The sequence below is a fragment of the Hemicordylus capensis genome, chromosome 1, assembly GCF_027244095.1.
Source record: "Hemicordylus capensis ecotype Gifberg chromosome 1, rHemCap1.1.pri, whole genome shotgun sequence".
NCBI classification, from domain to species: domain Eukaryota; kingdom Metazoa; phylum Chordata; class Lepidosauria; order Squamata; family Cordylidae; genus Hemicordylus; species Hemicordylus capensis.
The window spans coordinates 156,997,633-157,011,478 of NC_069657.1; the positions used below are offsets into that span (position 1 = coordinate 156,997,633).

At 43.1% G+C, this 13,846-nt stretch overlaps 1 protein-coding gene across 1 annotated transcript; it reads right to left on the reverse strand.

Annotated features, from left to right (window-relative positions):
- Positions 1-107: 107 nt before the first annotated feature.
- Positions 108-5,693, reverse strand: LOC128340333 (fibrinogen-like protein 1-like protein). The gene is made up of 2 exons (XM_053285324.1): positions 5,516-5,693; positions 108-760 (listed from the first exon to the last, which is right to left on the reverse strand). The coding sequence occupies exons 1-2, from the start codon at positions 5,691-5,693 to the stop codon at positions 108-110; spliced, it is 831 nt and encodes a 276-aa protein (XP_053141299.1).
- Between the last annotated feature and the right edge of the window lie 8,153 nt (positions 5,694-13,846).

Genomic DNA, 13,846 nt, shown 5'->3' on the forward strand with positions numbered 1-13,846 from the left:
GTACTAATTTGCCCCCTCAAAAAAGATGGAATCAAGGTATGTGCATTTTTACTTCTGGTTTTCAATTCACTCTTCTCATCAGTTCATAAGATTAGTCTGAGAATGATCTAAACCCTGCTGCAGTACATGTGGATGGGCTTCAGCATTATAACTGACTCCTTACAATCCCCATCACACAGTGTGCTCCAGTAAAGACCACCCTTGCGATTTAGTAGTGCATTGTAGCAGGAGTCATACCACCAGCCCCCTCCATGGACATCTGCACAATTTTCTAAGGTTGACCTGTCATGGTCTTGATCTTTACAAGAGAACCTTAAGTTGTCATGCATGTTTTTGTTCAGGGGGTCAGTGAGAGGATCTCCTGCATTACCCTCGTAGCTCCCTAATGACACCCTATAACCATCACTCTCATTTCTTAGAATAAAGCTATCATATTCTGCATATTTGTGGCTGCCTTTAGCATCAACTAGCTCGATTTTGACTTTGTACCATTTCTGTTCGGTAATGAAGTTGATGTGCTCATTACCCAGCCAGTGGTCCTTCTCCAATTTGCCAAGCCCATATTTATAGGTTGTCCAGGTCTCTGACCATGTGATTTCAGTATCATAGCTGTTTCTCTGGATCACTGTCCAACCATTGCATCCATCCATGTGGCACCAGACCACGAGTTTGCGGGATTTCTCAGGACGTATTACATAAAGGCCACTCTCTGTGTGGCCATGTTGGAACATCTCGTCACAGTCTCGCATATAAGGGATAGCTAGGGAACAAAATATTATTTCATTAATCATTTGCAGCAGAAATATCCCATGTGATTTCAGTATCACTCCTGTTTTATGGATTAGGAACACTGAAGCTGAAATGGTGAGCTGTCCCAGAATACCCAAGATATTCATGACTGCACTGGGGTTTAAGTTTTTTTTTAATTCCAGACTGAAATCTAATGCATTCTCCTCTGAAGAAAAAACAGCATGTTGACCCTAGCTGTATGTAACTTTAACTCTATGGTTGCTTTTTCACTCACTATCACTTCTGTATTCTAAAGTGTGCAGTGGAGAAGTGGCAGGTGAGGGGTACTCTCCACCAGTTTACCACACATTACCCCCTTCTGAGGATCCTTTGGAGCACAGAAGCTCACACTACACATGGCTAGTATGTAATGTGTAATTTAGGCCTTAGCCACTGTAACTCCCAAGTGTCGTACAGGAAGTCCACAACTTACAAACGGATTGTGTTCCAGAGGTTTATATGTCAGATGTTCATAACTTAAAATGCATATAGTTCCCAAGAATGATGACTTGTCTGTATGTATGGATTGGCATTTGTCAGCTGGGGATTTGCTTATTGTAATATGTTATGGAGCTTTGTTTGTATGTGTGGGTGTTAAGTCGGGTGTTTGTAACTCGGGGAGTGCCTGTACAAGGATACGTGTTTCATTCCATATATAACTGATTCTAAACAATTTAAGTGGGGTTTATTTCTTCTTCTGGCAACAGACACCTTCCTCCTAGCTGCTGCTTTCCTACTGACCACAGTATTCACGATTAGTTTTTAAACTATCACTCAGTATCACCCTGCATTATTATCTGTTCCATTTATTTGTTGGAATTAAAATATTCTCCAAACAAGACTGGACAACATCTGTGTAAAGAAACAGATGAACATTCATGACAGGGGATGATGGTTTGAGAGGTTCTTTGCTCTGGTTTTAAATAGCTTGCTGAATTATTTTAATTAAAAAATGGAAGCAATGCTGCTGAACAATAGGACTCACACTGCTTCCATGAAGAGATATTATTATTATTATTATTATTTATTATTATTAATTCGATTTCTATACCTCTCAGGGTGGTTTACAAAGAGAAATAACAACAATAAGATGGCTCCCTGGCCCCAAAGGGCTCACATTCTAAAAAGAAACATAAGACACACACCAGCAACAGTCACTAGAAGTACTGTGCTGGGGGTGGACAGGGCCAGTTACTCTCCCCCTGCTAAATAAAGAGAATCACCATGGTAAAAGGTGCCTCTTTGCCAAGTTAAGACAACATGGAGTTTAACCACCAAATGCCTCTTATTATGTAAATAACGGCCCTATACTGAAATTGCTGTGTGGCTCTGGGATAAGAGTTTACAAGAATGTAAGAAAAGCCCTGCTGGATCAGGCCCAAAGCCTATCTGGTCTAGCATCCTGTTTCACACAGTGGCTTACCAGATGCCTCTAAGAAGCCCACAGGCAAGAGAACATAAGAACAGCCCTGCTGGATCAGGCCCAAGGCCCATCTAGTCCAGCATCCTGTGAGGGCATGTCCTCTCTCCTGCTGTTGCTCCCCTGCCACTGGTATTTAAAGGGATCTTGCCTCTAAATACCAGTTTAGAGGCTGGAGGTAGCCGATTGCCACCAGACTAGTAACTATTGATAGATCTGTCCTCGATGAATTTGTCTAAGCCCCTTTTAAAGCCATCCAAGCTAGTGGCCATCACCACATCCCATGGTTGATAATTCCATAGATTAATTATGCGTTGTGTGAAAAGGTACTTCCTCTTGTCAGTCCTTTTCAGTCCGCTAACGAGAAATTGGCCCATTATTTTAAAGCCAGTTTGGGAGGATGGTATAATCTTGGGTATAATCTATTTTGGACTACAATGCCTTTGGCCATTGTGGCCAGGCGATCTTCCTTAGAAGGCCTTTCTGTCTTCTGAAGTCATTGTCAATCAAGGAGCACAGGTATGGAAGCTTCTGTACTGCAGCTCCCAAGCAACTGAGCTCCAGGCTGGCATGAATCTTTAACAAGGGCTTCAAACTATGCCTCCAGTTGTTGAACTACAACTCCCTTCATCTCCACTCACAATGAGCAGTAGCAAGGATGATGGGAGTTGTAGACCCTCTTGTCTGGCCAAAATTAGGCTAAAAACATATTTAAACCACATTCTTTAGTCATGGCTTTCAAAAGCCAACCCCAGTTCTGAGGAGGATCTTTACCAAGCTTTTGGCTTTTCTATGGCTTCCATAGAGAAGGCACTGCAAGCAACATAATTGCTGCCATCGCCGCCGCCCCCCGCCCCAACATAAAATGCAAAAAATTTTCAAGTAAAGTCATTCAGTTCTAGCAAGAAGTGTTAACAGCTGGAAGACAGAAGTAGGTTAATAAGCAAAGCAGAATCACATTAAATAAGGATGGAACCCCCACCCCAAAGCAGCAGTACTATATAAAGACAGAAAGACTGAATTTGTGGTTATATATAAACTTGGTTCATCTGAAAATATTTTAAGATAAATTAACATTAACTGAGCTCTGCTTAGGCTGCAGTTTGGCTGACGGTGAAATTAAAAATGTAGCACATGCAATGAGGAAGAGCTGAAGTGACATTCAGGTACAGATAAAAGATCAGGGAGAAGTGTGGTGGAAATCAGGAGTGAAGAAATCAGAGTGAGTGTGAGACTGGGAATTCCCTGGGAAAAGGATATTTGGAAATGGGTTTGACAACTGAGGAATAGAGAAATGAGGTGGAAAGAGAAGTCAGCTAGTACAGGCTTGAGGTGTGAAAACTAACAACCTTCTCTCCCCACCCTTGTTTATTTGTATATATTAATTTATATAAATATATGAAAAAATATAATTGCCTACTAAGCAGACAAATATTGGGGGGTGGGAGTTGACTGTCATTAGAACTTCAATCATTAAAATATATGATGCAGAAAAGCAATTAATGCTTATTCAGAGCAGCATTTCCAGAAGAAAATTCCACAGTGTTGGCTTACTGGTTCTTGACAGTTTTTTATATCATATGTAAGTAGCTCTCCAGGAGGAATAGTGATGCTCTTTTCTGTCTCCTTAGCTTCTCTTTTTGCTGTGCTTTGTAAACTTGCTTTTCTGCTAAACCGTTGTAGCCCACAAATGGGCTACAACAGAGCTCTTAAACTTTCCTTCTGCAGCTAGGCTTGTCTGCTTTGAAAGACGTATACCTGAAGAACATACCACACTGTAAGACTTTCATTATACCTCTGGTAAAGCTGCTGGACACCTAAACAGCAAGAACTCATGACAAAGGAAAACGAACCTGGACCCTTGTTTAATTATGTGTTCTAACTGCTCTCATTAGGAGGTTTCCTTTCACAGCTGGATTTTTTCCAAAGCTATATTTGATTATCGGTAAAGCCTCTTTGAACCGGCATGTGTGATCAAACTGTCCAAAAAAGAAAGTTCATTAATTGCTTCACTGCATATACTGATAGGAGCACTTCTAATATGTCTGTAGATCACTGGGTCTATCATTCTGTGTATGAAACCCATCAGGTCCACTGGAATCCGTGTCACTGGGAGAGCATTAATTATTTAGAAGTGGAGACTATGGACTGCAGTCTGCAGGGGAAATAGGGAAATGTTTTTTGTACCCATCTCTTCTACCATTTGGAATCCAATCAATTCTTTCTTTGCCTCTTCTCTTTTTGCAATAAGAAACAATAGAGGCTAAAAGATTGTGACATTTTAATAATGATGCAGGCTTTCTCCCCCGAGCTGCTAAACCAAAAACACACATAAATATTTTAAATTCCGAATGGGGGAAAGTCTTTTCCCTGATAATTTCTCATCTTCAGTGAACTCCTCTGTGACCATGTTATAAAAGCATGTTATATAATTCTCTACAGATATCAGCAGGCAGTATTTACAGGAGTGTTCTATATAGTGATGAGTGAAACTTCAACATACAGTTTGAAGTGTGTTTTATCATTCCTTGCTTTTAATAATAGCTGAAAATTGTATCCATCTGAGAGATTACCATGAATTCTTTATATTTGGGCCTTCATTAGATAACCGTCAGTGGCTGACATACAGCCCAAGGGCATGTCAGTCCAGTAATGTTGCATGTATACAAGTTGTGCAAACACAAAAAATTGTGCAAATGACATTACACAGTAGTATGCTCATTGTTAGCAATAGGTTTATTCTTGTGTAATGCCATTTGCACAATTTTTGCATTTGTGTAATTTGCACAACTTTCATGCATGCAACATTACTGGGCTGACATAACCTTATGGAGTATGTTAGTCACCAACTGAAAGATGTCAGATAGTAAAAACCAATGATCCAAGATAATCTGATGTTTCTACAGAGATTATTTCATCTAACAAGTATTTGTATAGAAAACTCACTGAATTCAAACGACATCCAGTGACTGAGAATGAAAGTTAAAAAACAAACCCAAATTGAAATGTGGGCACAACTTTTTGAACGTTGGGAGACTAGATTAAGAAGGGAGTATAGAATAAACGATTGAGAAGGGAATCCACTAGCACTGAAGTTTGATGTTCAAACTCACACATCCCCCTTCCCCACCCCACCAGCCTTCAGTCAACAGTTCCTAGAATTCACCAATTTCGAAAGGAATAAAAAATTCTTCCTTTGGCACTATTTCTGAGGGAGAATTATCTCATGTTAGCTGGGTAAGACACTTTGAATGTCATGACTTTAAAACACCCCAAATATATTGAAGGGGGAAAGACTGTTCTTACCTATTCTTTGCAGAATACTATTCCAGTTCAGAATATTGGAGGTGTCGTTGACCATTTTTATGTTCACAATTTCATTGAGTTGGTACTTCAATAACTTCTCTGTCTTGTCCTCCGGACTCGCCACATGAATCAGAAAAAGAAGAACCACCGTAGCAAGCAGGACATTGGGGAAATACATTTTGTAGGCAGATATCTGGAGAGAGAAAACCCACACACGCATATATATATAAGTATTTGCAAATTGTTCTAATACCTCAGATGTAATTGACTGCTTAATAAACTTACAGAACCTTTTGAATCTAGATTCAAATGAAGAAAGCAGTATGGCAAATTCCTGGTTTATGTTTTATACAACTAATTTAAGATCCTGGATGACTAAGCTTGTTACTGGTTAACTTCAGAATGCAATGTTTGCCAATGCTGAAAATAAGCACCATAACAGCTGCTAGACTCATCAGAGTTATTTAGTTTCCTGCCAAAGTGCCATATATGAATTGCAGGCTATTTGGTTATGCTCTGTAATGTCAGTATATGGGAGAGATAACACATTTCCCTGTAACAGCTTTTACTAGTGAAATTTTTATTAGAATTTCAGTGAGAACATTTTTGGTCTTTGTAACACCAGTGAGTTGAGAGACAGGAAGTTCATCCCTTACTGATGATAGAAATTAATTCAAAGAAATATTAATTTGTCAATGAGTATGACCACCACAATACTCTCGATGGTGAGGAGGTGACCTCCTTGATTGTACTGCAAGGCTAGGCTGTGTTTCCAAGGGAATGCAGCAACCTATTATTGATCTGTAGCCTGAGAAATGCTCTCCATTAAGCTGAATGCTTCCGAACAGTGGCAAATTAAATATCAGACAGAACATTAGCATGATAGGAGCCATTGTGAATCAGTTTTCCCTGTGTTGGCTCCATGTCAGCCCTAACTAAAACATTTATGTTCGCATAACCAGAAAAGGATTTCACTAAAATTTCTCAGCTCGGGTCTCTTGACAGTATTATAACAGGCTTCTAGTGACCTATTTGAAGAATTTCCATCATTTCCCCATGAAACTCACTCTTCTTACCCTGATGTCCCCAGGTGTTCCAATGAACCCCAAGACTAAAACAATTTTTGAATTATTGCTGATGGATGCTAGCTTCATGGAGCAAAGTAGTATAAAATCTGTATTTAGAAGTCTTTGGTAGTCTGCATTTTCACATTCATGTGTATTTTATCCCCATTGTATCTGGATAAGGAAGCAGCCATGACAAAAACCACACATCAGGTCCAAGGTTATCACAAAAGATAGATAAATACTTTGAAGCAATTAGTTTGCTTTCAAACAAAGTGGTTATTGAATCAATGAACTCTCATTTGCTTTGGTTATTAATCAGATGGTATCTTAGCTTGATTTAGATTTGAACAGAAGGAATTACACTGTCCATACTTCTTTGTAACACCCCCAACCATCAGGCAGGACAGTGTGTACATTTGGTAAATGCTTTCAACTTCCTCTTTCAGTCCTGTTGGGGATATTGGCTGTCATCCACACTAAGCACTACACTGGCCCAACAGTGGCTGACATCCAAACTAATGCTGCACTGTTGTGCCTCCCTGAAAATATGTCCCTGAGGACAACAGAGCCCTCAGGGACATATTTTCAGGAGGCACAGAGGGTTTCAGCAGGAGGGGGAGATAACAAAATATTGCCTCTCTCTCCTTGAAAGATAGTGCAGCTTTAATCTGGGTGTCAGCCACTTTTGTGCCAATCAGGGGCATATCTAGGGTAGGGCAGGCAGGGCACATGCCCCGGGCGTGACTTGAAGGGTGGTGCCATTTTTTTAAATGAAAAAAAAATGGCCACCAAAAACAAAATGGCTGCCACACATGCTCAAATGGCCTCTGTGAGGCCCTAGGCCATGCCAGGCCTCACAGAGGCCATTTGAGCATGTGTGGTGGCCATTTTGTTTTTGGTGGCCATTAAAAAAAAAATTATTTAAATAATGGCCACCACACATGCTCAAATGGTCCCTGAGAGGCCCTAGGCCTTGCCAGGCCTCACAGAGGCCATTTGAGCATGAGTGGCAGCCTCCAAAATGGTCACCACACTGATCTTTGCAGGCCCAAACAGGCCCGAAAATCAGCCCATGACGGGCTGCGGTGGTGAATTAAGACGCCAGAGGGGGAGGGGAAACCTTTGCAGACTGCCCCCCCCCACAGCCTTTAGGAAGCCCCCTGAAGGGGCTACAGGTATTTTATTAAGTTTAATATAATATAAGTCACTGTACACATATTCAGTTCGGCACTAGTACATGCCTTAATAATATGGCTATTAATGGTCAGTTTGTCTTTGAATCAGTGTGAAATCCTTAGTATTAAGGCCACCGGGAGTTTCTTGCTCTCTTTCTCTCATTTTAACTGTCTTTCTGAAATACTAGAATATATTCCAAGCAGTGGCAGTTTACTCTGCATTATTTACACCTTTAATTATTTTCAGAGTATCTGGGAAAAGCCAAATTCTCCATTTATTTTTTAAACTTATGTAATAGTGATGCTACAATGCATAGTAGAGAATTAGACAGGCACTTCTATTTAGTTTTCCAAGTACACCTCCACATAGTATTTGGGTATTTCATGAGCCCCAGCATACTGAAATTTGTAGCTTTCCAGCTAAATAGTTTTTGAAATATTAAAAGATTAACGAGCTTGACTTGTATTTTTGAGCTGATATTATGGTCAAGTTATCTGAAAGATGGGTGTCAGATATTTGGCCAGGGGGCGCAATTTCAGTGCTTGCCCTAGGCACTATTTCCCCTAGATACACCTCTGGCGCCAGTGCAGTGCTAGTCTAGATATGAGTCAATATCTCCAGTGTAAAGATTTATGGTATCCCCTTATGGTTTTATACTAGTCAGACAATATGATGATGGCAACTCTCATCATATTATAAATGAACATAATAAGGGTCTTCATACGAGCAGCCCTACCCAGGCTGGCACAATTCTACCCAGGTAGGGCTGCTTGTGTGGAGCGCAAGGATTGGTCCCAATCCTGGTGCTCTTTGCCAGAGTAGCCCGGGATTTTTACTGGAGTTATAGTGGGGTAGAACGGCACAAGCACACCCTTCCAACCTACTCCCTGGCCATGTGCCTGGAGCCCGAGTGTGCACAAAGCTGGGTGGCAAGAGCACCTGGCAGTGTAGGGATCCTGCAGCGCACTGTGCTTCTGGTGCTCATTGCTGTGCTGCTCGTGTGCTGTCTGAGTGGTAGGGCCTACTGGGGAGGGTTGATTGTGTGCAAGTGTTCAACCATTTCTACTCTGATCAAAACTGGTGTCTCTTCCCCACCCCCGCCCCCCATTCCCAGGCTGCTTTAAAGCTAACATATAATAATAATAATGTGGGGATCCTACATCCCATCTGTTTTGGTCTTTCATGAAAGTCTTTGGCTTGCTGTGCTCTAGCCCTATTCAGTCATTTATTCTGAGTAGTATGAGCATACATCTATATATGATTATATGAAGTTGCTTTATACTGTGTCAGACCATTATTCCATGTAGCTCAGTATTATCTACCTGGGCTGACATTCTGACTAATGAAGTGTGTGCATAAGGAGGAAATTTGGGATGCACCTGGAGCCCTTGCACAACACCCCCAGTTGCCCTGCAAGCATGCTGTTGCGCAAGAGCCCTTAGAGTCCAGTGTGCTCCCCACACTTCAGAAGGGCTCTGCAAGGTCAGTTTCTGATCTTGCAGAGCCATTCTGGTGTGCAGGGAGTACTCCAGATGCAATGGGCTCTTGAGCAACAGGGACACAGTCCACAGAGACTGGGGATTTGCATGAGGGCTCTCCTCAGGCTCCCATAGCCCTTCCTTAAGTGCATCCTTCTTTAGCCAGGATGTCAGCCAATGACTGGAAGTCATTCTCGAGGGTTTCAAACTTGGGCCTTTCCCTGCCCCAGTTGAAGATCCCAGCGACTGGACATGGAACCTTCTACATGTACTCTGTCATAGAACTATAGCAATAACTGTGTGGTCCTGGCAGTGCGGTGGCAGCAAGCCCTCCAAAACGAGGTTAGGAGAGCAAGTGCTAAGCCTGTTTCTTTGATCGTCTGCCAGCCTTGGGTTCGGAGAGGGGGATCCCCATAATGCAATGTGCCCTCACATGGTGCATTATGGAAGTTGGGGGGGGGAATGCAAGGAAATGCATCTGGCACCCCGGCCCTCAGAGCTACTGGCCGCAACTGGTAATCATCTGGGTGGGCGATCTGCCCGCCCAAAGGAAAGAACCGGATCATCTGAGGAGGTAAACTTTTTAAGGCTTCCTCCCCACTAGCCCTCTTGCCCTTTCTCACTGCTCATGAGAAGGAGCTTGTTGTCTCTGTTCTTCATCTAAGACATGCTTGTATATATCTGAATGTGTCTGTGTACTGGCTTGGGGTTCCAGTCACTTGCCCCATTCTCACATAGCCAGAGATCCAATGGACCCATGGTTCCGCCCCCCGTGCACTTACGAAACGGACAGGAACCAAACTGTAGTCAGGGAGGCTGCAAAGTGGAGGGGGAATGGGGCTGTCCGGGTTTCCGTCTGGCATGAAGGACAGCCCCGACAGCCAATCACAGCAGGAGAGGGAGGAGTTTCCTCCCTCAACCCCAGTTATAGCCAACTCAGCCTGCAGTTCAGCATTCAGATGTACAGCAGAAGGCTGCAAACCTCAGGTGGAAGCAGCAAAACTCACTACAGCCCGAAGTTTCAGACTGGAGGTTGGGAAGGGAAACTTTGGGTTACTTTTCTCCTGGGACTGGGGTTTCACACATTCGGACATACAGGAAAGTCAACCTCAGGCTCCTTTAACTCCGGTTTTCCATTACGAGTGAATGGGGCCAACTTGTTCGTCTCCTCTTCACTTGCTGACTTTAATTCAAACTGAAAGGTTCTCTCTCTCTCTTTCTGCATAAGAGACTGTTAGCCTGTTTATTGTTTTCTTAGCCCATGTTTGGTAAGTAATAAATATCAAACTCTTGTTTCTCAGTTAATGTTGGCTTCCTGTCCAATTACTTATAGAATATAAGTAATTTCTCTGCAATATATATCCAAGGTTGTTAGACCCACTTGTGCAACAGATACCTGAGAGGATTAAAAAAAGACGAGCACAAGCTATGCACCTGATAAGTGAAATATACAATCATGCACCCACACATTACTCCTCAGACAGGAGAGTTCTCTGTCAGCTTGTATTCCATGTATGCTCTTATGTATAATGCTCACTGACTTTTGGATCTATTTTCTTATGTGAGCACCTCTTATCTGCCTCCAGAGATGAAGTATGCCCAAGACAATGGAGGGGAGAAAGATTTCATGAGGAGTTATATGAAAAGCCAAACATCAGGCTCCTCTATATGTAGCTCAGCTCTTGGTACAAAATTCTTAATTCCCCCCTTACACGAATCTGAAATGGAGCCTAAATGGTAGGGCTTCCTAGTGCAATGCAGCTTTGGGGTGCATTGGCTAGTTTGAGGAAGTGGCTCGTCCTGGCCATAAGTATATAAAAACATAAGGATGTGATGGTATTTTAATGCAAAAAGTACTCTGACTATAAACGTAAGGACTGACATACAGAGCAAGAACGCACCAGAGTAGCAAAAGAGCAGGCAACAAAACTTCCCAACTGCACTGGTGCAGCAGGGAAGCAGCGATCATTTACTCCCTTCCCTTACCCAGAAAGGTGCCACCTGAAAATATGTTCCTGAAGGTTGCACAGCCCTCAGGTACATATTTTCAGGGGGCACAGTGGGCTTTATGCGGAAAGGGAGGCCATCTAAAACTGCCACTTCCTCACTGCACTGGAGCAATTCATTGGGAAGTTCAGATAGATTGCTCTCTCACTGCACCGGCGCATCCTTGCTCTGTATGGCAGCTCTTAAGGTTAAGGTTAAGCTCTTAACCTTCTTGCGGGTTGTGGGACCTTCAGGGACATATTTTGGGAAGGGACAGTGGGCTACAGAGGAAAAGGTGGAGACTGGAGAAAATTACCCCCCCTTGATGTGCTTGTGGAATATTTTTTGGCACATTTTATTTATTTATATTTATTTTTACATTTATATCCCGCTCTTCCTCCAAGGAGCCCAGAGCGGTGTACTACATACTTCAGTTTCTCCTCACAACAACCCTGTGAAGTAGGTTAGGCTGAGAGAGATATGACTGGCCCAGAGTCACCCAGCTAGCATCATGGCTGAGTGGGATTTGAACTCGGGTCTCCCCAGTCCTAGTCCAGCACTCTAACCACTACACCATGCTGACTCCATACATGTACTGTATTCAGGAAGTCAGCCAATAATAATAATAAATTTCCATGAAATTAGGATCTAATAACGGCAAGTTCACATTAATATGTCCATCACTTGATACATGTAACCAGGCATCAGGTTTCTCAGGTGAAGCATAAGACAGGGATTTTTTAGGATGATGACGATAATTTTAAAAAACGATACGATGACAATTAAAACGATGACGATAATTTAAAAAAACATTTTAAATGACCATAAAAAGCTAAGTCTAGCATAGTTTCCCTTAGTAACTGTGAATTTGTTTAACTTGCTAAATCTGCAAATGTACTACGTCAGTCTAATTCCGGGTATTAGAACTATGTAAACAAACAAAAAAAGCAGTAAACAATTCTACCATAAAAATGCAATTTCTTGAAAAGTCAACATGATTATGAATAATTATGATTAGCTGGTTCTGTTAGCTTTGTTATCATGCCCATCATAAATCCACAGAGAGCAAATAACTCAACAATAAACATTCCTGTCCAGCTGCCACCAGTCACCAAAGCAAGGATATCCCCCCCCCACCTAGAAAGTTGGTTCAAGATGCTGAGTCTATTCACACGATGGGAGGAAATCAGGCTAGTGGAGGCTAGCCCGATTTCCTCCCATTGTGAGAACCACCAGGCTCGGCTGCGAGCCCGCTGGTTCTTAAGCGGGTCACTTGCTTAAGTAGCCCGGCAGTTATTTGCGGAGCAAGCACTCTGCAAACCCAGTTTTTCTGCTTGTGAATTACCACGGTGTGGCTCCACACCATGGCTACTCATTAGGAAACCGCTGACCGGGAGGCTGAAAAGCAGCCTCCCGGCTCGGGTCTCTCCAACATGCCCTGCACTCTCGTGCAGGGCATGCTGGAGCTTCTGGGGGCTGCATGGCCCCCAATCCCCCCAGCCCCCGGTGGCTTTGGCACGGAGCTGGCAGCCATGTGCCGCCCTGCTCGTCTGCTAAGCCCGCTTTCCCTACTAACCCCCTAGAGGCAAGTCTCACGGATCATGAGACTCGCCTCATTAACTGTCATGCTACATGATCAGCAGAACCATGTGATGCAGCCCTTGAAGAATTGTACCACTTCAAATGTCAGATGGGGGTTTACATACTTGAATACCAGCGTGGTGTAATGGTTAGAGTGTTGGACTAGGACCGGGGAGACCCGAGTTCAAATCCCCATTCAGCCATGATACTTGCTGGGTGACTCTGGGCCAGTCACTTCTCTCTCAGCCTAACCTACTTGACAGGGTTGTTGTGAGGCGAGACTGAAGTATGTAGTACACCGTTCTGGGCTCCTTGGAGGAAGAGCAGGCTATAAAATGTAAATAAATAAATAAATAAAAATAAAGTAAATAGTAATTGAGATGTAGAAAAGGGATATATCATGGAGAAGGCTAAACTAGGATCCTTCTGATATACTGAGGTTATTCACATAATCAAAAACTGTGTTCTACCCAGGTTTGGGAGCTGAGTGTGCTCCCAAGTTTTGGTTGTGTGGAAGCAAGTTAGGAGGAAAAGATATCCAGGTTTTCCTCCTGCCTTGCTTCCACACAACTGAAAATTGGGAGCACACACAGCTCCCAAACCTGGGTAGACACAGTCAAGTCTTTCACATGGCCTCATGGCCGCTACTGGGCATGCCGTGGGGAAGGCAGGAGCTACCTGCCTTCTCCAGCAGACAAGCAGCAGCTGCCCTCACCGCTGCCCCGCCACATGCCCACATGAGCAGTGGCTGAGAGCAGGAGCTGAGAGCAGGAGGACCCCCCCACACACACACACACATCCCAGGGTGCCCCATGCTACAAATACGGTGGCTGCTCTCCTTAGAGCAGCTGCCACTCTCATTGAAGCTGCTCCTTCCCAAACCACTACTTTAAAAGGCAGTGGGCCCGGGGAAGCCTCTTAATCCCACAGTGATTGCCCAGACAATCGCCTGCCAATGTTAAGCAAACCGCAGGTTTGCTTAACTTCAGCTAAACGTTAAGCAAACCACAGATTCGCTTAACCTCAGCTAAACCTTGGGTTAA